This window comes from Neolamprologus brichardi, chromosome 12, assembly GCF_056152115.1.
Source record: "Neolamprologus brichardi isolate AB-2024 chromosome 12, ASM5615211v1, whole genome shotgun sequence".
NCBI classification, from domain to species: domain Eukaryota; kingdom Metazoa; phylum Chordata; class Actinopteri; order Cichliformes; family Cichlidae; genus Neolamprologus; species Neolamprologus brichardi.
In genome coordinates this window covers 11,458,880-11,480,676 of record NC_142115.1, presented here as the reverse complement: position 1 = coordinate 11,480,676, position 21,797 = coordinate 11,458,880, and the positions used below count along the sequence as shown (strand labels likewise).

At 39.9% G+C, this 21,797-nt stretch overlaps 1 protein-coding gene across 1 annotated transcript in view; it reads left to right on the top strand.

The window, feature by feature from the left end:
* cacna1ba (calcium voltage-gated channel subunit alpha1 Ba) overlaps positions 1-21,797 on the top strand; it is a 292,202-nt gene that overhangs the window by 165,025 nt on the left and 105,380 nt on the right. The window contains exons 29-30 of the mRNA XM_087849000.1: positions 6,381-6,582; positions 16,523-16,687. Of these exons, the coding sequence (XP_087705126.1) occupies positions 6,381-6,582; positions 16,523-16,687 (367 nt within the window). The remainder of the gene's footprint in view (positions 1-6,380; positions 6,583-16,522; positions 16,688-21,797) is intronic.

Below are 21,797 nucleotides of genomic sequence, written 5' to 3'. Positions count from 1 at the left end.
GTAAAGTATATGTCACCACTGATATACTGACCTGTTTTCACCTCTTGTAAATAAAATAGTTTATGCATACCATGAATGGGCTTCCTCTTTTGTTTCAAGCTACTTGTAAAATAATATAGAGAATATAAGAAGCTGCAAAATGGTGCCTAACTCAAAATGAGATGAACCAAACAAAAAACAGCTAAATTTAAAATATCTGACGTTTAAATATTAAATAAATAAAAAATATTTTATTTGTATAGCACCTTTCTAGACAGAATCACAAAGTGCTGCACTTAAGATAACAAATAATCAAAGGGTAAACCAGACAATATAAAACAGGCAGACATTTAACCAAAAACAGTTTTAAAAAGGTGAGTTTTGAGTTGTTTTTTAAAAACAACTACCAAGTCCACAGTTCTTAATGTATGAAGGAGAGAGTTCCACAGTCTCGGGACAGTGGCAAAAGCTCTGTCACCCTTTGTTCTCATCTTAGTCTGTTTTATAGCAAGTAAGCCCTGATCAGATGACCTCAGGGACCTGCTAGGGTCATAGGGCTGTAGCAGATCGGAGATGTAGGGTGGTGCCAGTCCATGCAAGGCTCTAAATGTCAAGACCAGGATCTTAAAATGTACTCTAAATTCAACAGGAAGCCAGTGTAGCTGAAATAGCAATGGTGTCACATGTGAATACTTGGAGGTTTTGTCAACAGCCTAGCTGCAGCGTTTTGCACAACCTGCAGACGATCCAGAAAACCTTTGCTTAGACACATAAACAAAGAGTTACACAAGAGAGATTGACAGACCACGTGACTTTCGCGCATTGCATTGTGAGTACAAGTGGCAGCAAAATCAAAACACTGCATCAAGCGCTAGCATTTCCAGCACCGGTAATCATTAATTCTGTGGTTTTAATCCCTACTTGCATTTTATTTGCCCCAAAAACAGTTATGTACAAAATGACCGAGAACACGGCAGGTCCGTACAAAGACAGACTTCACAAAAAGGTAAAAAATAAATCAAAAATCAAAGGAGTGAAAGGGTTAGACCCATACGTGCATACGGAGTGGAGTAAGGACGTTAGCATGCTCCCCAACTTTCATCACGCACATATTTATTACTATATGGTCCTAAGTGTGAGTGCATACACTCACAAAATGTTTAGTAACTTCAGATCCCTGCAACAAGCCCAGGTCCAGTTTACTTTTATGATTTGGACTATTCCATTTCACAGCTGTTGTTAATTTTCTTTCCTTTATCTCCTGTACAGGCCAACTCAATCTATTTGTCTTTTTAGGTTGTAGTATTACACAACATTTTCAGATCTAATAGAAATAAAATAAGTGTTTCGTAATTCATTCAATTTATTGTCTTTATTTATAACTGGCCATATTGTTTCATTCTATTATAGAATCTTACAAGAAAGAGGCAAAATTGTATTCCATTATGCTTTATTAGTAAATCAATAATGCAAAAAAAACCCCAAAAACATTGCAAAATAACATACTGGAAAACAGTTATTCATCACTTGATTGCTTCAATACAACCCTTGGACACATATATACGGGACTTTTCGTGGCTGTTTTGATATCGCTCTCTCTCTTAACCAATCAAATCTCACTGTGGTAGCAGCTTTAAACTCAGTATGACCCAGGTTGATAGAGGGTTCCCAGTCTGGATCGCATTCCAGCATTTAGGCTGGTTTTCCTACAAAACACTACAAATATTAGCCCGCAAAGCCACAGTGAACAAAGCAGCATAGCGAAACCAATTCAATTCAAATCAATATAAGGCTTAATTGTAACCTACATCAACAATTATGTTATGATAAATTACGTAACAACTACAACAGAAGACTCTGTGGAAATGCTTGGAGCAGACTTAAATGTGAGCTGGAGTGTTCTGGAACGTTATATTTGATCTTCAAATAGCTGCAATCCAGACCATCTGTCTGCTCTTTGTTACATTGGAACCATGGCTCGAACAGTTTCTCTTCCATGATGTAATCCGATAAAAAACAATCTCTTTACCCATCAGCTTCCTGTGGCTGTCTTGCGACAGGCTATTGCAGTTAATAATACAACAGCTTCTTGCCATTCTTTGTGTTTCTTTTTATTGCTGTGTGACTGTTTTCATGTGAAAGCCTGCATGCGCTAGTACCGCTTGCCACTCGTACCTACAATCCTTTGCGGTTTTACCCCGGAAATGACGTCACATTTCCAAGCGTGAGGAAATAAATGCATGTATAGCTATCTCCAGTTTCGAGCGAGATAAAATAGGGCTTAACACATTTCTTAAATGATAAAAACAAGACCAAACCAGAAATTTCACATGCCCATCCAATGTGAGAGTCGAGTCAAAAGTGACACCTAAATTCCTGATAGAGGATTTAACATACACAGAAAGAGGACCAAGGGCTTTCACTATCTGGGATACAAATCTGTCCGGAGCACATATTAGTTTTCCCCTCGTTGAGTTGGAGGAAATTTACAGCCATCCAACGTTTGATGGAATCTAAGCAGTCATTTAAAAGCTGAAGGTTAGATGAATCCTGGGGCTTAAAAGAGATGTACAACTGAATATCATCAGCATAACAGTGATAAGAAATGTCCTCAAAAGAGCCCATTATATGCTGGAGGGGGAGAAGATATATTAAGAACAATAACGGCCCCAAAACCGAACCCTGAGGGACATCATAAGTAAGGGAGGCAGAGGATGACCTAAAGTCGGAGACCACCACAGAAAAAGATCGGTTATGTAGATATGAGGAGAACCACTCCAAGGCAGTACCTGATACACCAACCCAATGTTTAAGCCTTTCGAGGAGGATGTGGTGGCCAACAGTGTCAAAAGCCGATGTTAGGTCCAACATAAGTGGGACCGAGCATTTTCCTGCATCATTATTCATCAAAATGTCACTTGAGACCCTAAGAAGGGCTGTTTCTGTGGAGTGAGCTCTGCGAAAGCCGGACTGAAACTAATCGCAAATACTATGTTTGTCCAGAGTTGCTATAAGTTGCTTAGCCACAACCTTTTCTAGAAGCTTAGCAATTAAGGGTAATTTAGAGATAGGTCTGTAGCTACTCCAAAGAGATGGGTCTGGCTGAGGTTTTTTTTTAAGTGGGAGAATAGCAGCATTTTTAAAATAAACCGGAACTATACCAGACGCCAGTGAAGAGTTGATTAGAGTGAGCACAGATGGACCAATAATTAGTGACCTGACACTTAAGGGGAATGCTTACATGAGTAATATGCTAAAATAATATAGCAAGTCAATAAGACTTTACGTCTGTGAAGGTTCTCAGTCATCCAGGTCATCGTAGTCAAAGGAGCTTGCAAAGAAAAGCGTCTGGACTTCTTTAAGTTACTTGAAGACGTTTCACCTCTCATCCAAGAAGCTTCTTCAGTTCTAAGGTCAAATGGTGGAGAGTCCCAGATATAAACCTAGTGGGAGTATCCCCCCATAGAGGGACAAAAGGACCCCCTGCTGATCCTCTAATTGCCTGAGCCAAGGTGTGAAACTGGGTGAGGGTCCCAATCAGCCAGAGTTTCGAGTGAGTTCATTGTGAAACCTGGCCCCACCTTATCATGCGAATTCCTGAGGTCAGATGGCCCAGGATGTGAGTGGGCGTTAAGGCGTCTGGGGAGGGAACTCAAAACTGGATTATAGATAATAAGACTTTACAAACCAGGATTTGCTTTTGTAAATATTTTCCTATAAACTTCCTATAAATTTTTTATACATTTCCCAGTGTTATAACACTGTTACATCATAGTCTTTCAACACCAACTGTCTGCCATCTACAATCCAGTTTTGAGAACCCTTCCCAGGTGCCTTAATGCCCACTCACATCTTCTATCAGGTGATCTCAATAGGTCACATGATAGGGTGAGGCAACATCTCACAATGGTTTACCTGAAATCTCTGCTAATAATGACCCAGACCCTTTTTCACACCTTGGCTCATGTGATGAGCTGTCTGATCAATAGTGGGTCAACAACCCTCTTTAAGGGATAACTCTCACTAGTGTTTAAATACCTGGAACTCTCCATTATTTTTTAATGAATGGTGGAAATGAAAGTTTCAGAAGTTTCACAGATGAGAGATGAAATGTCTTCAACAAATTGAAAGAACTCCAGTGCTTTTTATTTCATAGATAGTTCTGTGAGTAATTTTCTGTAAAACGATATATAATGCTTGGCCAGGACTTCTTCTCAAAATCCATTACAGTGGGTAAAATAAGTATTGAACATGCCACTAATTTTATATTATATATATTTCGAAATGTGCTATTGACATGACATTCTCAAAAGATGTCAGTAACAATCCATCCAGTCCACACATGCAAAGAATCAAACCGCAGATGACAGAGAGACAAAATATTGAACACATGAAAAACAGGAAATACAAAAAGGCATCAAAAGTCATGACACAAGCTGAAATGTATCAGTAATTAGAAAGCAATCCTGCCACTTAGTGCAAATTAATATTAACTCGTTCAGTCTCAGCTGATGGCCTATAAATAGGTGTCTATACAAAAAACATCTCATGATGGACAAACTAGTGAGCTCTCTCAACTGTATAACCTTATTGCAAAATGGGCTGGTGCAATTGGTTACAGAAAAATTTTCTAAACTGCTGAAGGTTCCAGTGAGCACTTTTAGGCCCATAATGTGGAAGTGGAAAGAACATTTCACCATAAACTGGCCACAACCAGTGTTGGGAAGGTTACTTTTAAAATGTATTTCACTACAGATTACAGATTACATGCCCCAAAATGTATTTTGTAACGTATTCCGTTACGTTACTCAATGACAGTAACGTATTCTGAATACTTTGGATTACCTATCATGCTTTTTACAACTACATGACTGTACTATTGCTGTGTGAATTATGACTTTTACTGAAGGTTACTCGCCATACCAATACCGACTAGATTTTTAAATCTTAATATAAATGAGTAACAGTAGGGTGGACATTAGGTAAGGCTGCACTTTTTGCAGCGATTTCCTATAGAAAACGATTCCACGCGTATATAAAACAGGTCCGCGGCTCCGAACCGTAGTAAAGGGACCTCTGGCTAATACGTTGGGTTCCGCGTCGGTCTCATAGCTGAAAACTAGCTTTACTTTGTTGTCTGGGTCAACTTTGCTAGCGAGAGACAGAGAGAGGCGTTGAAAGGCTGCTCCAACGGAACTTATTTTTTTCGGAGGAAAACACGAAAAAAGTGTACAGCCGAGTCTTAATAGCTTACCTATAACTGGGCTCGTCAAGCACTCTTTTTGGCTGCAGTGGTTATTATTATATTTACATGCTTCCAGCTCCCGTTTCTGCTCGATGACAGCTCGTACTTTTCCTTTTTCTCCCTCCCTTGCTCACGGACACATAACGGGTACGGCAGTCCATTCTCCCTGCAGAAGGGACTACACTGTCCATGAAGCTACATTCTTTAGGGCTATGCCATAATACACACCATGTTTTGAGGTTAAATGGGAAAGCTTATCACCTCAAACATACAACCCCAAGAGTGAAGTTTAGAGGAAGGAACATCATGGTGTGAGGCCTGTTTTTCATCATACTGCACTGGCACCACTTATTTTTATTGAAGGAAGGATCAATGGAAAAATGTATCAGTGTATCAAGACATTGTTGATAAAAAATCTGCTGCCATCTAACAGGATGACGGGGATGAAATGAGGGTGGATGTTTCAGGAAGGCAATGATCCCAAACACACACTCAAGGAAACTCTCAACTGGTTTCAGAGAAAGAAAATAAAACTGATAGAATCGTGCAGTCAATTACCTAACCTGAATCCAATCTCATCTATGGAAAAGAAAAATAACCTCAAGGATTTGAAGCCAATGCGTACAACTAGTTTCAATAAGCGTGTTCACTACTTTTTCCCTGTGTCATTTGTCATTAGTATATATAACTTAATTCAGGGATATCAGTGTCTGATTTCTTTGCATGTGTGAACTGGATGGGTTGTTATCAACTTCTGGTAGTAATTCATGTCAACATCTCATGTCAACAGCAACTTTAGAAATATATATACAGAAGACTGGTGACGTGTTCAGTATTTGTTTTACCCACTGTATATACAGCTTATTTCTCGTAACCTGAAGGCTTTTGTTTTATTTTTGTTTGTTTTTTAGTTTTTTGCAATTTGCCTTTATTGGATATTGAAAGTGAGGAGAGGGGGAAGACACACAACAATCCCCAATATCATGTAGTCTGCTCTAGCTAATAGCTAATTTTACTTTGCTTTAACTAAAGAATTGTTTCACTTTGTTCTCTTGGGAAACACACACAGAAACGTTTCCTAGCCTGAGTTATATAGTTTATAATGATTAGCTTAAAGTGATTGTATGGATATGTTCCTGTACCTTCCTTGCTGCAGTGTTCTGAAGCACTCCGTGGATGCTACCTTTGAAGACCAGGGTCCCAGTCCAGGCTATCGGATAGAAATGTCAATCTTCTACGTGGTCTACTTTGTCGTTTTCCCTTTCTTCTTTGTCAACATCTTTGTTGCTCTAATCATCATCACCTTCCAGGAACAAGGAGACAAGGCCTTGTCTGAGTGCAGCCTGGAAAAAAATGAGGTAAAGAGCTCAGAAGTTTAGTATTACAATATGTACCTGATTTCTCTTTTTCCCTTTTTTCTTTTTCTTTTTTAAAAAAAGGATGGATTTGCATAAAAACACTTAGCAATGGTTTATGCTCTCTTTTTTGGCAAAAAATATTAACTTTGTATTATTGTGATTACTATGTAAAATATTCAAATATGGCTACATAAAGTTGTGGGATTTTGATAATTCCCTAGTGACAGCCATAGCTTAATGTTATTCGTTCAAGTAAAAAGTAATGTATTAATAATATTCTTTGTCGCAATGTTTTTGTTGCATTATTGCAAAAGTAAATTAAGTTCTTAAATTTCATGTTACTGAATACTGAATGTTTCATCACTGAAAAATTTCAGTGTAGAAATTTCAGTGTAGGTTCCTGGTATGCAGTATTACTGCATACCAGGAACCTATTAACAGAGTGAGAGGTGATGAACACAGGATAGGTTGCCACTCTACTAGAGTAAGGCAGACTACTCTACTCATCTGTCTTACGAAGTTTGAACATATATAATGATTGCTGTGTAACTTTAGCTTCATAAATCAAATTGCTTTAAACGCTACGTGCAGATGAACAGAATCAACTTTTGGAGATTTACTTACCTGGATGATTGAGCATGCATCAAGAAATTGCTTTAAACTTTCAGAATCAGTCTGCTCTATCTAATAGCTAAAAACAAATCATAATCTGCAATTTGAAAACTTCACCAGGTACATTATTGGCTTGCTAAAATATGAAAAATAACTAAAGCTGTCTATATTCGAGTCCACGATAATAAATGCAAATGAAGAAAATGCTATTTTCATTAAACCTTCATGTTGGATTGAGCAAATATGAGAAACTGAACCACAAAAAAATATTAATAGATTGTCCTATCCAAATAGAACAAAATTCTGGGTTTTCCAGATGATAATTTAAATATAATTCAGAAGATATTTTTGTTATTTAAGTGATTTTTTTGTTTTGAAGACCTTGGGTCAGATTGGGTCTTGCCATCTGAAATCAGCATAAAAAACAAACTAACCAAAGTTTGGGTATGTATTGATCATTTTAGCCTCAATATTTTATGCATTTTTTTAAAAAGACTTCCACCCACTTTCATGCTTTTTTTGTTGTTGTTGCTGTTTTTTAAACAAAAGACAATGTTAGAACATGATCATCTCAAAAACGATTAAAAAGGTTGAAATTTTCACTGATCTTTATTTCCATCAAAATGAATTTGTGATAGAGGCATCAAAAACTGTCTGAACATTTAAAATATGAAAAAAAAATCAAGCAGTCCCGTAAAATCCCCATGTGTGATAACACATAAATAATAAAACTACACGTTGTGAAAGAGAACTAATGATAACTTCTGGATGTTATCTAATATCATTTTAAAATAAATTTAAAAAATGTGTCAAGTAATATTTCTATAACATATTTAAAAACAACAGCTGTTGACCAAAGTGCTGTGTGTCAAACATAATCAAATAACAAGGCATAGGACAGAGTGCCCGATGTGACAGATAGTTGGGTCCTAACTTTCGGAACAGCAACTGCAAAGGCCCAGTTTAATCTGAAACTCAGGACAGTTAGGAGAATTTGCTCAGCAGACCTCAGTGATCTAAACGGAATGTGCAAACTTAAAAGTTCAGTAGTAAGACTGCGCCAACCCATGCAATGCTTTAAAAGCAATTAAAATCTTAAACTCAATTCTACAATCAGCTGCCAGTGTAAGGATGCAAATATGGGGGTTATATGGTCTTGTTCGTGTGTACCAGTCAATAAGCAGTGGAGCATATAAATAAAATAAAAAAAGACCCCCATGTGTGTTTTTTTGTTTTGTTTTGGGGGTTTTTCAGGAAAATGTATCCCCAGCCTAACTGGAAAACAAATCTCACTACTATACTAAAAAAGTAAAAAATATCAGTAGATAGTCTAACCCGCAGAGAACAACATTTTGGAGTTTACAGATGGTACATCTGTTATAAGTGAGAAAACAATGTTCTTAAATATATGCATATTTTTCATTTTTAAAACCTACTCTATCCACCTACCATTTTCACACCTACTGCCACGGAGGAGTCTGATAATTCAGATTAAGGTTAAAATATACAAAGATGTATTACAAATACAATCAGCATACTGATCCCCTCTTGCCAGTTGTGGAATTAGGGTTAAAGTTGGGTCACGGGGTCAGGGCGTTAGGGATTCTGTTTAGGAGTTAGGGACAGCATCTTATCTCACTCCTGATCATGCCATTGTCATGCATTGTGCTGTGGCAGGCAGAATGTGGACCCAAATGCAGGTTTCAACACACATGGGGATAACTCAAAGAGGCAGCTTTATTTGCTGTGAACATTCATGCAAAGAAAACACAAAACATAACATAAACAGGAAACTAAAACTAGGGAGCTAGAAAAACAAGAAACTGGGGCGGGGAGTTACCTAGGACCACTCAGAAAAGACCACAGGAGAGACACACAGTTAAATGAAGATACCAACGCGACAACGGACAGAGAAAAACACAGGCAGAGAAAAACACAGGGCTAAATACACAAGGGAGGGAACACAGGAGGAATACAGCTGGGAAGGATCAAACGTAACAAGATGGGGAGGAAGCAAAACTTAATACACTAACATAGGACATAAGACTATCAAAGTAAAACAGGAAACAGGAGACAGGCACAGAAGCATGGACTTGTAAATGACAAACATAGATATATTGAAAAAATAACTTTATGTGTTATATCTAGAATGATTAATATATGTATAAATGTGGCCTGTGTTGGTTGACTGACCTAAATAATAAACTTCTGGCTACTAACCTTATTTAAATATGAAATATTTTTAAAAATATATCCATATAGTAAAAAACAAGGAACTGCCCAACCAGTCCAGGTGTTTTTGGACTCCTTTTATGGCAAAATTCCCAGGAAGGAAACTGCCATGGGTGCTATGAAGTAGTGGGAGTTTGGTATGATGTTGGAGGATGTGTTCATTTTAAACAGCTAAAAAGCAAGAGTACTTTCTAAATATATTGATATTTATGCTCCCACCAGTACCTTATTACCATTACATTGGAATAAAAACTAGAGCACTGTGATATTTTTTTAATTCCTCAATTGATATTTAATTGTTGTTACAGTAGCGCCACGGACTAAAAAGTCAGGTGCCACAGCTTCTCTCATTGAGTAACGTGGAAGCCAGGTCATGATGTTGACCACAGCATAGTGGCTTTATTGTCATCATTAAAGGGGGTTTAGCCCAACACAGAGCTGTTTCTTGATTATTCTCTTTAAGATGGAGATACATTATCTTTCCTTTGATTTTTTTTTTAGGTTTTAGGGAAAAAATTGTGAACACTCAAGAACACTGTACACAGTAGAATAATAAAAGCAACATAAAAGCAAGTTTACACAATCATAAAAGCATAAGACATAAAACAAATTTAAAATAGAGTGGAGAGGTTATGTGGGATAAGCTATTTTGAACAAGTGAGTTTTGAGTTGGGACTTAAAGAGAGAGAAGGAAGAGATATTTCTTATATCAGGAGGTAGGCAATTCCAGAGTCGAGGAGCAGAGCAGCTGAAAGCCCTGCTCCCCATGGTGGCAAGACAGGGGGAGGGGACTGAGAGAGAAAGGGAAGAAGAAGATCTAAGACACCGAGATGGGGCAGTGATCTGAACCAGATCAGAGAGATATGGAGGAGAGAGATGATGAATAGCCTTAAATGTCTACAAGAGTATTTTAAAATTGATACGATATTTGACCGGGAGCCAATAAAGCTGCTGCAGGACAGGAGTGATGTGGTGGATAGAAGGGGTCCTGGTCATAATATGGGCAGCAGAGTTCTGGATGCGTTGGAGCTTGTGGATGGATTTTTGAGTAAGACCAATACAATTACAATAATCAATCCAGGAGGATTGAAGTGAGGAAGAAGGTAGATGAAAAGATCAGATCCCTGGGGCACGCCACTGCTCAGAGGGTAGGGCTGAGAAGTAAAGGATTTGAGTTGAATAAACTGAGTGCGATCAGACAGGTATTATTTAAACCAGGCTAGTGGAGTATGGGAGAGACCGATGGAGGGTAGCCTACTGAGAAGAATAGAGTGAGAAATAGTGTCGAAAGCAGCACTCAGATCAAGGAGAATAAGAATGGAAAGTAAACCGGAGTCAGCTGCCATAAGAAGATCATTGGCTATTTTTATAATAATAATAATAATGGATTGGATTTATATAGCGCTTTTCAAGGCACCCAAAGCGCTTTACAATGCCACTATTAATTCACTCTCGCATTCACACACTGGTGGAGGCAAGCTACGGTTGTAGCCACAGCTGCCCCGGGGCAGACTGACAGAAGCAAGGCTGCCATATCGCGCCATCGACCCCTCTGGCCAACACCAGTAGGCAGTAGGGTAAAGTGTCTTGCCCAGGGACACAACGACCAGGACAGAGCTTGGTCGTTGTGTCAGAGCGCATGTGTAACTGGAAGGTTACACATGCGCTTCCCAACCCCCTGAGCCACGGTCGCCCCGTTATAAGTGCTTTTTCAGTGATATGGGAGGGACGAAAACCAGACTGGAACTGTTCATACAGATTATTATTAGTTAAATGTGAGTGGAGTTGTGTGGCAACTATTTTCAACAACAACAACAACAACTATTTGTTAGTGATGACAGCTTCAATTCAATTCTCCTGTATGGAGAAACTAGTTGCATGGATTAGTAGGGATGGGTATCGAAAACCGGTTCTTAATGAGAACCGGTTCCCACTGTTTCTTTTTTTTTTCTTTTTTTTCTTTTTTTTTTGCCTGTCCCGTTTGGATCTTTAGCCATCAGAATTGTTGTCTGAAGGCCAAGAAAGATGCCAAGTGGATTTACTTTACCAAGTGGATCATCATGGCCTTGCCATATTGGTCCATTTGATTGACCTTTATTATAATTATGTATTTATTTTATTTTCGTTTTTTTAAAGACTGGACAGACATGACTGGGGGATAGGACAGTGAGAAAGAATGAAAGAAAGAGAGGGAGGGAGAGAAAGAAAAATAGAGGGGAGAAGAGATGGTGAGAAAGGGGGGAAGAAAAAAAAAGAAAGAAAAACAAACAAAACACCTGGATCACCTGTATGGAGATAAAATACCAGAAGAGAAAACAAACAACAAAGAGCAACATAATAAAAACAACACCATCACAATAAACTAGCTAACAATAGATAACAGTAGATACTTTTTTAATTTCACCTGTTGAGAATGAAAAAAGAAAACAAGCAGAAGAAAACGAGAGCAATAGAATAAACATCATCAGTTATATGGGAATATAACTGTAAATACTAAATATTAAACATTATTGTGCAGCACGTAAGATCGACAGCGCACAGTGTGCTTTGAGGTAGGCGCCAAAAAGGGTGTAGTTTGTGTGTGTGAGCACCCGTGTGTACACCTGTGAGCATGAACGCGCTTGTTTTTAAAAGGTTCCTTCATGTAATGATCTGCTAGAGGGTGTGGGGAGCCACAGCCCCGTCCACCAGGGGACAGGTGTATGGAGGAGATCAAAACTCCAGACATCCAGAGGCCCTCAGAACACAAGAGACCAAGGAAGACCAACAGAGGGGCAGCCGCGCCACTCTGTATATTTTATATTATTTTATAATTTTACATTTACAATTTTTTTTCCTGGGGACCCTGTGACACCCCATTGAAGAGCCATAGGCTGGATCTCTTAAGATCTCACTGTTGGGTTTGTAAGGCCATGTTACTCAAAAAACTCATGTTACTAAATTTCTATCTTGTTCAAAGAGAAGATATAAAACAAAGTTCTAAGCTAATCGACCTTAGTGTTCTCCTTTTTTAAAAAGAATCGATAAGAGAATCGATAAGAGAATCGATAAGAGAATCGATAAAGAATCGAATCGTTAAACAGAATCGAAAATGGAATCGGAATTGTGAAAATCTTATCAATACCCATCCCTATGGATTTGTCAGGTGTGAGCTTCCACACAAACAATCTTCCAATTCTGAAGGTTTTTTGGGCCCCTTCTTTGAACTCTGAGCTTCAGTCCTTTCCATAGACTAGATTAGATTCAGTGCAGGTTATTTTGCTTCTATAAAATCACTTGAGAGTTTCCTTGGGTGTGTGTTTGGGCTCACCCATCCTTGTTTTGTCTTCATTATCCTGGAAAATGGCAGAAGATTTTTTTTCATCAAGCATGTCTCTGTACATTTTATCATTTATCGTGCTAGTGCAGCATGCTGTTTTTCAGCATGCTGCACTAGCACATATTTTTGAGGTTGATAGCCTTTTAACCTCAAAACATGGTGTGTATTATGGCATCCAAAGAGTTCAATTTTGTTCTGATTGGACCAGACTATATGCTCCCATGTTCTTCAACATGCTTTTTCTTTAGCAGTGTAGTCATGCTTGGTAGGATGCATGCAGGCCTTGGCAGTTGAGTGCATTACTTATTAAAACCATTGTACCTGCTAATTTCAGGTCTTTCTGTAGTGGTCCCTGGCTCTTGGACAACTCTTCTGATAATTAGTTGCATTCCTCTGTCTGAAATCTTGCAGGGGACACCTGTGGCCAGTTTATGGTGAAATGATGTTCTTTCCGCTTCCACATTATGGGCCTAAAAGTGCTCACTGGAACCTTCAGTAGTTTAGAAATTCTTCTGTAACCAATGCCATCAGCCCGTTTTGCAACAATAAGGTTGCAAAGGTCTTGAGAATGCTTACTGTCTATCATAAAATGTTTTTCTGTATGACACCTTGGTAATGAGACACCTATTTTGTAGGCCAGCAGAAAATTGATAGATTTTAGCACATGTTGTGATTTTCATGTCCTTTTGCATCGTTCTTTCTACATGTGTTCAATACTTTCCCCCTATGTAATCTCATTATTTAACACAATTTATAGCCATCTATTGTTTGATTTCTTTGCATGTGAGAATTAAATGGGTTGTTAATGACATCCGGTTGGAATTTCATGTCAATTTCAAAATATATTGACTTGTTGACATGTTTAGTACCTATTTTTACCCAGTGTATCCCATATACATATAGTCCAGGTCAAAAGTTTAAGACCACACCCGTAAACCCGCCCAAAACAGAAATCCAAAACAGAAAGTTCCAAACATGAACTCAGTAATGAGTAGATCCACCATTATTGTTGATCACTTCAAAAATGTTTGCATTGTTCTTGATGCACAGTGTTTCCATGAGGTGAGTGGGAACATGTCTTTAAGAGGTGAAGACAGCCGCACAAAAGTTAGGATCTGTTTTCCATCATTGTAAACTTCCCTTGCCATCCATCCCCAAAGGTTCTCAATTGGATTTAGTTCAGGGGAACACACAGGATGGTCCAAAACAGTGATGCTGTTCTCCTGGAAGACGTCCCTTGTCCTGCAGGCATTGTGTACAGTAGTGTTGTCCTGTTGAAAAGCACAGTCATTACCACACAGACGAGGGCCCTCAGTTATGAGGGATGCTCTCTGCAACATCTGGACATAGTCAGTGGCCATTTGATGCCCCTGTACCTCCTGAAGCTCCATTGTTCTACTAAAGAAAAAAACACCCCCTCCACTGTGGTGTGTAGAAAACATCTGCTTGTCATGCCAGTAATGTTGGAAGCCATCAGGACCATCAAGGTTACATTTGTTCTCATTACAGAATAAAACTTTCTTCCACCTTTCAATGTCCAATGTTTGGTGCTCTCATGTCCAAACAGTCAGTTCTGTGGCTTTCAAGGAGATGAGGCCTTTGAAGACCTCTTTTGTTTTTGAAGCCCTTCAGTCTCAGATGCCATCTGATGGTTATGGGGCTGCAGTCGGCACCAGTATTGGCCTTAATTTGGGTTGAGTATCGTCCAGTGTCTTGACGGACAGCCAATTGGATCCTCCAGCTCAGTGCTAGTGAAATTTTGGGGGGTCTTCCACTTCACTTTGTTGTTCCATAACCCTCAGGGTCATTTAAGAAATTCCAAATGCCTGGGAAAGTTTTTTTTAGCCTTTGCCATCAGAAGATCATGACAGTGTGTACAGATTTGGACTTTTAAAGGCATGTGGTCCTAAACTTTTGATCAGCTGTAAAACAGTCTGTTTCAGTTTAAGAGTTGTTTAAGAAATAGCATGCTTAAAAAAATGTTTCTGTTTTTCTTGAGCATTGGGATGGGGGCTGGAACCCATCCCAGCTACCATAGTGTGAGCCCTGGATATTCTATAATCTAACAGAAGGCTAAAGCTGGATTGTTGAGCAGGGAGAGCACGCTTGCTGTCAGCTGCACTCCAGAGACTGTCCATCTGCCTACAGTTGTTGTCAGATGGAGGGAATATACAAAGTGTGTGTTACAACCGGTTTTTGGGTTGTAACATACAAAGAGCTCAAGTGAGAACAATTATCTTTGAAGTTTTTTTTTTTTTTGTATTTCTCCTGTTCCTATTGAACTCCAGTATTGCTCCCTATCTTGACCCACTTGTCAACTAATCAACATTCAGCAGTCGCGTACATTATCCCCTTCCTGCAACATGCAGTCAGGATGTTAGAGGGCTGATTGGGTGCTCGACGGTGAAAACCCCTCTACCCCTTAGTCCAACCGAAAAGTGTACATTTGCAAGACTATAAATACTCCTAAACAGAGGCTATGTCCACACTAATGCATTTTCGTTTGAAAACACTTAGACAGCGTTTTCGCTCATGGAAAACACAGCATTTTCAAAACGCTCTTGAAAACGCATACATTTGAAAACGGTGCTTTCGCGTCGCAGTGTGGACAGCGAAAATGGAGACTTTCTAAACAGTGACGCATGTCAGTCATATGATGCAGTCATGTGACCAATTAAACAGAGATAGCAGAGGGCATTATACAGCAGTTGTTTTGTTTGCTCTCAATTTTTGACAGCCCTATTAAAGATTGATATCAGTCTGTACATGCTCCAGATAGCTTTTCTTCAAATTCTTTAATTCTCACTCGCTTTTGCAACTTTGTACTTTTGTGTTACTCGCAGCAACAACTCCTCCTCATTGTTAGTCCATTTTAAAAACTCTGTGGTTTTCCTCAACATTTTACCGGGACATTTCAAAGAGCCAGAAAGTAAATAAGCGGCAGACAGAAATGAGGCAGGTCGCATGCGCAGTACTGAAACGTAAGCATTTTCGGCCGTTTCAATGTGGACGCGCAACTCTGTGAAAACAACTGACAACGCTAGTGTGGATGCGGAGCGTTTTCAGACAAAAACGCTGTTTTCAAATCTATCTGGGCTAGATAGAGAAACAGACAACCATTTTCACTCACATTCACACCTATGGGCAATTTATCCCCAGTTAACCTAACTCCACTAACTGCCTGTCTTTGGACTGTAAGAGGAAAATGGAGCCCATGAAGACCACTGTGCTGTCCTATATTTGATTTTGTAAAGCTAATGACTAAGCTGAGACATTTTTAAGGCAAATTGGAAATGGTTTAACAGAAATGTTCTAAAGTTTTGATAATTTCAGATGAAATGGCCAAGGTCTTAAATATAATCTGCTGCTTAGAGCCATAAGACACTTTCAAAATCTTAAGAGGTCCATGCGTTGTCTTGGTAACATTTGGTAAACATTATTAAGGGTATGGCCACTGACCACTATGTATTTGTTGGTTCAGTATTTTCTCCTTATCTGGCTTCTGTGACTAAATATGCATATTTTTGTAATACATTATTTGTAATATATACCTGTTCTTGGTTAATTTTACTTAACAATGATCCAGTTTTAGCATCTGGGACCTAAATAAACTGTTACCCAAAGTTACAAAAAAAAAAAAATGTGGTGTTTGTGCCTAAATAAAATATTTAATTATTTCTAGCAAAGTCAGGCTTTTATCCATACAAAACAGAGTACTGAAGTTCCATTCAAATGATAAAAACAGTAAAGCAGATATGTATTTTTATTTTGTTGCAGAGGGCATGTATTGACTTTGCCATAAACGCCAAACCGCTAACACGTTACATGCCTGAGAACACACAGTCCTTCCAGTACAGGATGTGGAAGTTTGTGGTATCAGCTCCATTTGAGTACTCCATCATGATCATGATTGCTCTCAACACCGTGGTACTCATGATGAAGGTAAGAAAGCATATGAATAATAAAATACACATACATGTGGTTTAGCTTTAGGTCACATGTTCATGAATCATGAATTCATGAACATGTGTTTATAGACTTTTATGTTTTTAGTGTTATATATGAAGCTACTGGTAGCAATCATTAGCAGGGACAGTTGGATGCTCTGGCCAAAAGTAATAAAATCCTCCAGCTGCTAACTTTAATCTCGCTGATTCACTCAGGTCATGTCTTTTTTTAAAATTCTTCTCTTTTTACTAAATTAACAAAAATAACAAAATAACAAACAACAAATAAAAAAGCTGAGGCAATTGTTAGTCAAAAAGAAAATTAAGTTAGCCAACTAGTTGCTGCACCTTCTTAGATGACCCTCTTAAGTTGTCACTGGTGGAAAGCTAATTTTGACTCTAGGCAATCACAATTACATTTTTTAAAATTAAATTATTCTCCCACGTCTTGTAAATCACAGAACAAAGGAAATAATTAGTCTTACCACAACACTGATCATGAGTTGGTCAGACTGGTGAAACTCCCATTTCTGTTGGTGTAAAGCTGTTTATCTACATTTAATCCCAGTTAATAGAAAAATGAGTGTGGTTCCAACAGTACATCACAGTCTGCCCACATGATTTAAAAATGCTGCTGTAGTGAATGAAAGAAATGTCAGCACAACTGTTTGAACTTGAACTGTAATGAATAAATGTGTAAAATTACAGGCGGAAGTTGTATTTAACAAAGTTCTATGAAATCACAGAAGATGGCCCTTTTCTGTGGACCCATTGTATTAAAAAAAACAAACAACCAAAACAAATTTATATAGCCAATAGTAATAAAAAAAAAAAACGTTAAAAAAAACAGGAAACTTTTTGTTATTTGGTTACTTTCCTGCAGTAGTGAATGGCAGTGGAACAAGTCTTTATCAGCAGAAAAAGGTGTAAAACTTACATGCATGGTACCTGCACAAGCGTATTGTGTTGTGTATATTTACTCATTATTGACCATAGGCTCCAGAAGCCGTTCCTAAGGCTTTTGATCAAGTTAATTAATAATAGCCCAATATTGAGCCTAATACCTTGTGTGTATTAACTCATTGGTGCTTCATCAGTGTTACAATTGCACAAATTGCTATAGTTGAACTAATTAGTGTGTGTAATCTGACTTCATTGATAGATAAAGTTGAGTATCATCTGCATAGCAGTGAAAATGTATGCTATGCCTTCTAATGATACTGCATAAAGGAAGTGTGTATAATGCTGGGCATACACTGTGCGATTTTTGGCCAATTTTGAGCCGATTTTTCAGTTGTAATGATCGGCCCGACTTTCGCCTTCATTATGTGTCGTGCATGTATCGTGTAGTATACATGGGGTAACGAGAAACTATTAACACCACACAACCAGCTCCCAATCATCAATCGTTTAGTCATAAGAAAATCAAACCTGTTCGAAATCCTGTCGGCCGTCGTGAGGGTGTCAACGCAGCCTCCCACACTGTGCACATGCAAACACAGAAATGAAAGTGAAAAGACGGAGCAGCACTGCAGTGCAGTGTGTAATCTGGACACAAGCGATGAAAGCACAACTTGTAGAACTTTCTCATCAATTCACAACACTGTGAATGCTGAAAAGCATTCACAGTATTGTTATTCAAATATTTACTATTACTATTCCATCTTCTGTACGTTTTTTGTACTCCTACTACTTCAACACCGTTCAACTTAGAAAAACCTTTCAGTCGCTATAGCAACCAGGCCCACCTGTCTGCTTAATGAGCTCTGTCTGTCACTGGCAAGATTAATCTTAAAAACTTACAGTGGGGCAAAAAAGTATTTAGTCAGCCACCGATTGTGCAAGTTCCCCCACTTAAAATGATGACAGAGGTCAGTAATTTGCACCAGAGGTACACTTCAACTGTGAGAGACAGAATGTGAAAAAAAAATCCATGAATTCACATGGTAGGATTTGTGAAGAATTTATTCGTAAATCAGGGTGGAAAATAAGTATTTGGTCACCTCAAACAAGGAAAATCCCTGGCTCTCACAGACCTGTAACGTCTTCTGTAAGAAGCTTTTCTGTCCCCCACTCGTTACCTGTATGAATGGCACCTGTTTGACCTCATCATCTGTATAAAAGACACCTGTCCACAGCCTCAACCAGTCAGACTCCAAACTCCGCCATGGCCAAGACCAAAGAGCTTTCGAAGGACACCAGGAAAAGAATTGTAGACCTGCACCAGACTGGGAAGAGTGAATCTACAATAGGCAAGCAGCTTGGTGTGAAAAAATCAACTGTGGGAGCAATCATCAGAAAATGGAAGACATACAAGACCACTGATAATCTCCCTCGATCTGGGGCTCCACGCAAGATCTCATCCCGTGGGGTCAAAATGATCATGAGAACGGTGAGCAAAGATCCCAGAACCACACGGGGGGACCTGGTGAATGACCTGCAGAGAGCTGGGACCAAAGTAACAAAGGTCACCATCAGTAACACACTACAACGGCAGGGAATCAAATCCCGCAGTGCCAGACGTGTTCCGCTGCTGAAGCCAGTGCATGTCCAGGCCCGTCTGAAGTTTGCCAGAGAGCACATGGATGATACAGCAGAGGATTGGTTTCATCTGACCACATGACATTCTCCCAAAGTAGAACGTTTTGGTATAAACTCAACTCGTCGTGTTTGGAGGAAGAAGAATACTGAGTTGCATCCCAAGAACACCATACCTACTGTGAAGCATGGGGGTGGAAACATCATGCTATGGGGCTGTTTTTCTGCCAAGGGGACAGGACGACTGATCCGTGTTAAGGACAGAATGAATGGGGCCAAGTATCGTGAGATTTTGAGCCAAAACCTCCTTCCATCAGTGAGAACTTTGAAGATGAAACGAGGCTGGGTCTTCCAACATGACAATGATCCAAAACACACCGCCCGGGCAACAAAGGAGTGGCTCCGTAAGAAGCATTTGAAAGTCCTGGAGTGGCCTAGCCAGTCTCCAGACCTCAACCCCATAGAAAATCTGTGGCGGGAGTTGAAAGTCCGTGTTGCTCGGCGACAGCCCCAAAACATCACTGCTCTTGAGAAGATCTGCATGGAGGAATGGGCCAAAATACCAGCTACTGTGTGTGCAAACCTGGTAAAGACCTATAGTAAACGTTTGACCTCTGTTATTGCCAACAAAGGTTATGTTACAAAGTATTGAGTTGTATTTTTGTTATTGACCAAATACTTATTTTCCACCCTGATTTACGAATAAATTCTTTACAAATCCTACCATGTGAATTCATGGATTTTTTTTTCACATTCTGTCTCTCACAGTTGAAGTGTACCTCTGGTGCAAATTACTGACCTCTGTCATCATTTTAAGTGGGGGAACTTGCACAATCGGTGGCTGACTAAATACTTTTTTGCCCCACTGTATGTTTCATCTGCTGCTGTGTGCACAGTGTTTGCTCTAATTTGTGACAGCAGGAACATGAAGAACACATTGTTCCCTTTCAGTCGATTCACTCGGTAAAACACTTGATAGTATGATAGTAGGATATCACGCCCTCACGTGTCCTGGCTGACGAAACCTTTATTCACGCCTTTAAGGCAGATGACATGTGATGACACGCGCACGGCCCCGCCTGCACATATAGCCGCTGTCATCACACTCATCCCTCAGTTCTTATGCTCTGAGACGCTGAGAACACTTCTGGTGAGTTGAGCTAGCTAGCTGCTGCTAGCTTAACTGCCCCTGTTGGTGTTAGCCTCCACCGCGCAGTTGGTGCGTAGGCTGCCCGCGGAGCGCTAATTTCAAGTTTTCCTGTGCAGCGTTTTGCTTTGCATTTTGGAATGGACTCCAAACCGAAGCGAGCTCCTTTCCGAGTCTGGAGCCCTTGCTTCGTCTGAGTCAGAAGACGAGGATCCAGTCGATGTCCCCGCAATTAGCTGGGCTGACCGCATGGAATATGTTGACAGGTTAGCCGATGAGGAGCCGGAACCATGCAGGAGCGCTGACGGGCTTTAGCCTGGGTTGAAGCCCGCCAGCACTCCCCAGGAAGATGATGACATGCTGGACATCGGCCTGGACATCCATGGTTTGTCGGAGGATAAGCAGGAGAGCTCATTGTCGGCCCAATGTGCCACCCCTGCAGCACCGGTCGGCCATAATGACGCCTCTCTTTTCTCCCTGTTTTGTCGTGCTGCTGAGAAGCTGTAGGTGGACTGGCCCTCTCCTCTGCTAGCTCAGAAGCCGTCACAGTTCGAGGGTTTTTTCCTCCCACCAGAGCCCACAACGGCCAAAAACTGCCTTCCCTAGTTCCCAGACTTTGTCTGCGAACTAACAGCATAATGAGACAAACCTCTGTCTACCAGCATCACTGTGCCCCTGTCATGTGGGGGCTGTGTGCAGGCAGGAGTGGTGATAAGGAGGACCCAATGTGCAGACACTCGGAGGCAGAAAGTAAACTCAAACTCAGATTTATTGCTAGATGGCAAACAGAGAACTAGCAAAACTGGGAATACAAATACTAAACTGAAAATAACAATAACCTGAACTGGCAAACAGACAGAACAAACAGCAAAATGATGGTGGATAAGGGTAGATCACGACACGGACACAGAGAAACACAGGGCTTAAATACACAGAGGGAGCAATCAGGAAATGGGTAACAGCAGGGAAACACAGCTGGGGCAAATCAGGCCTAACGAAGGAAAGAAGCAAAACCAGACGCATTTACATGAGACACGGACTTTCAAAGTAAAACAGGAAACATAACACAGAGACGCGAACTTGACAAGGGGATACAGCTGACAGGGGAGCCAGAGCAACTAGAGAACACAGAAACATAAACCATTAGACAGAACTCTAACAAAGAAACCAAAGACTAGAAATGATAAATAATATAATAAACTCAAAACCCTGGGTCAACGACCCAGGCATCCTAACAGCCCGGCTATGGACAGTACATGGAATTGGACGGCGTCTGGCTTAGCTAACCCACCCCCTATGGAGCCGTCTCTGGCTGCTTATCTGGCCCCGTCCCATAACCATGGTGTCGGCGGCTCTGCAACTCTGCCATCCAAGCACTGCAGATTCTCTACTTCGCAACTGAGAAGATTTATCGGGCTAA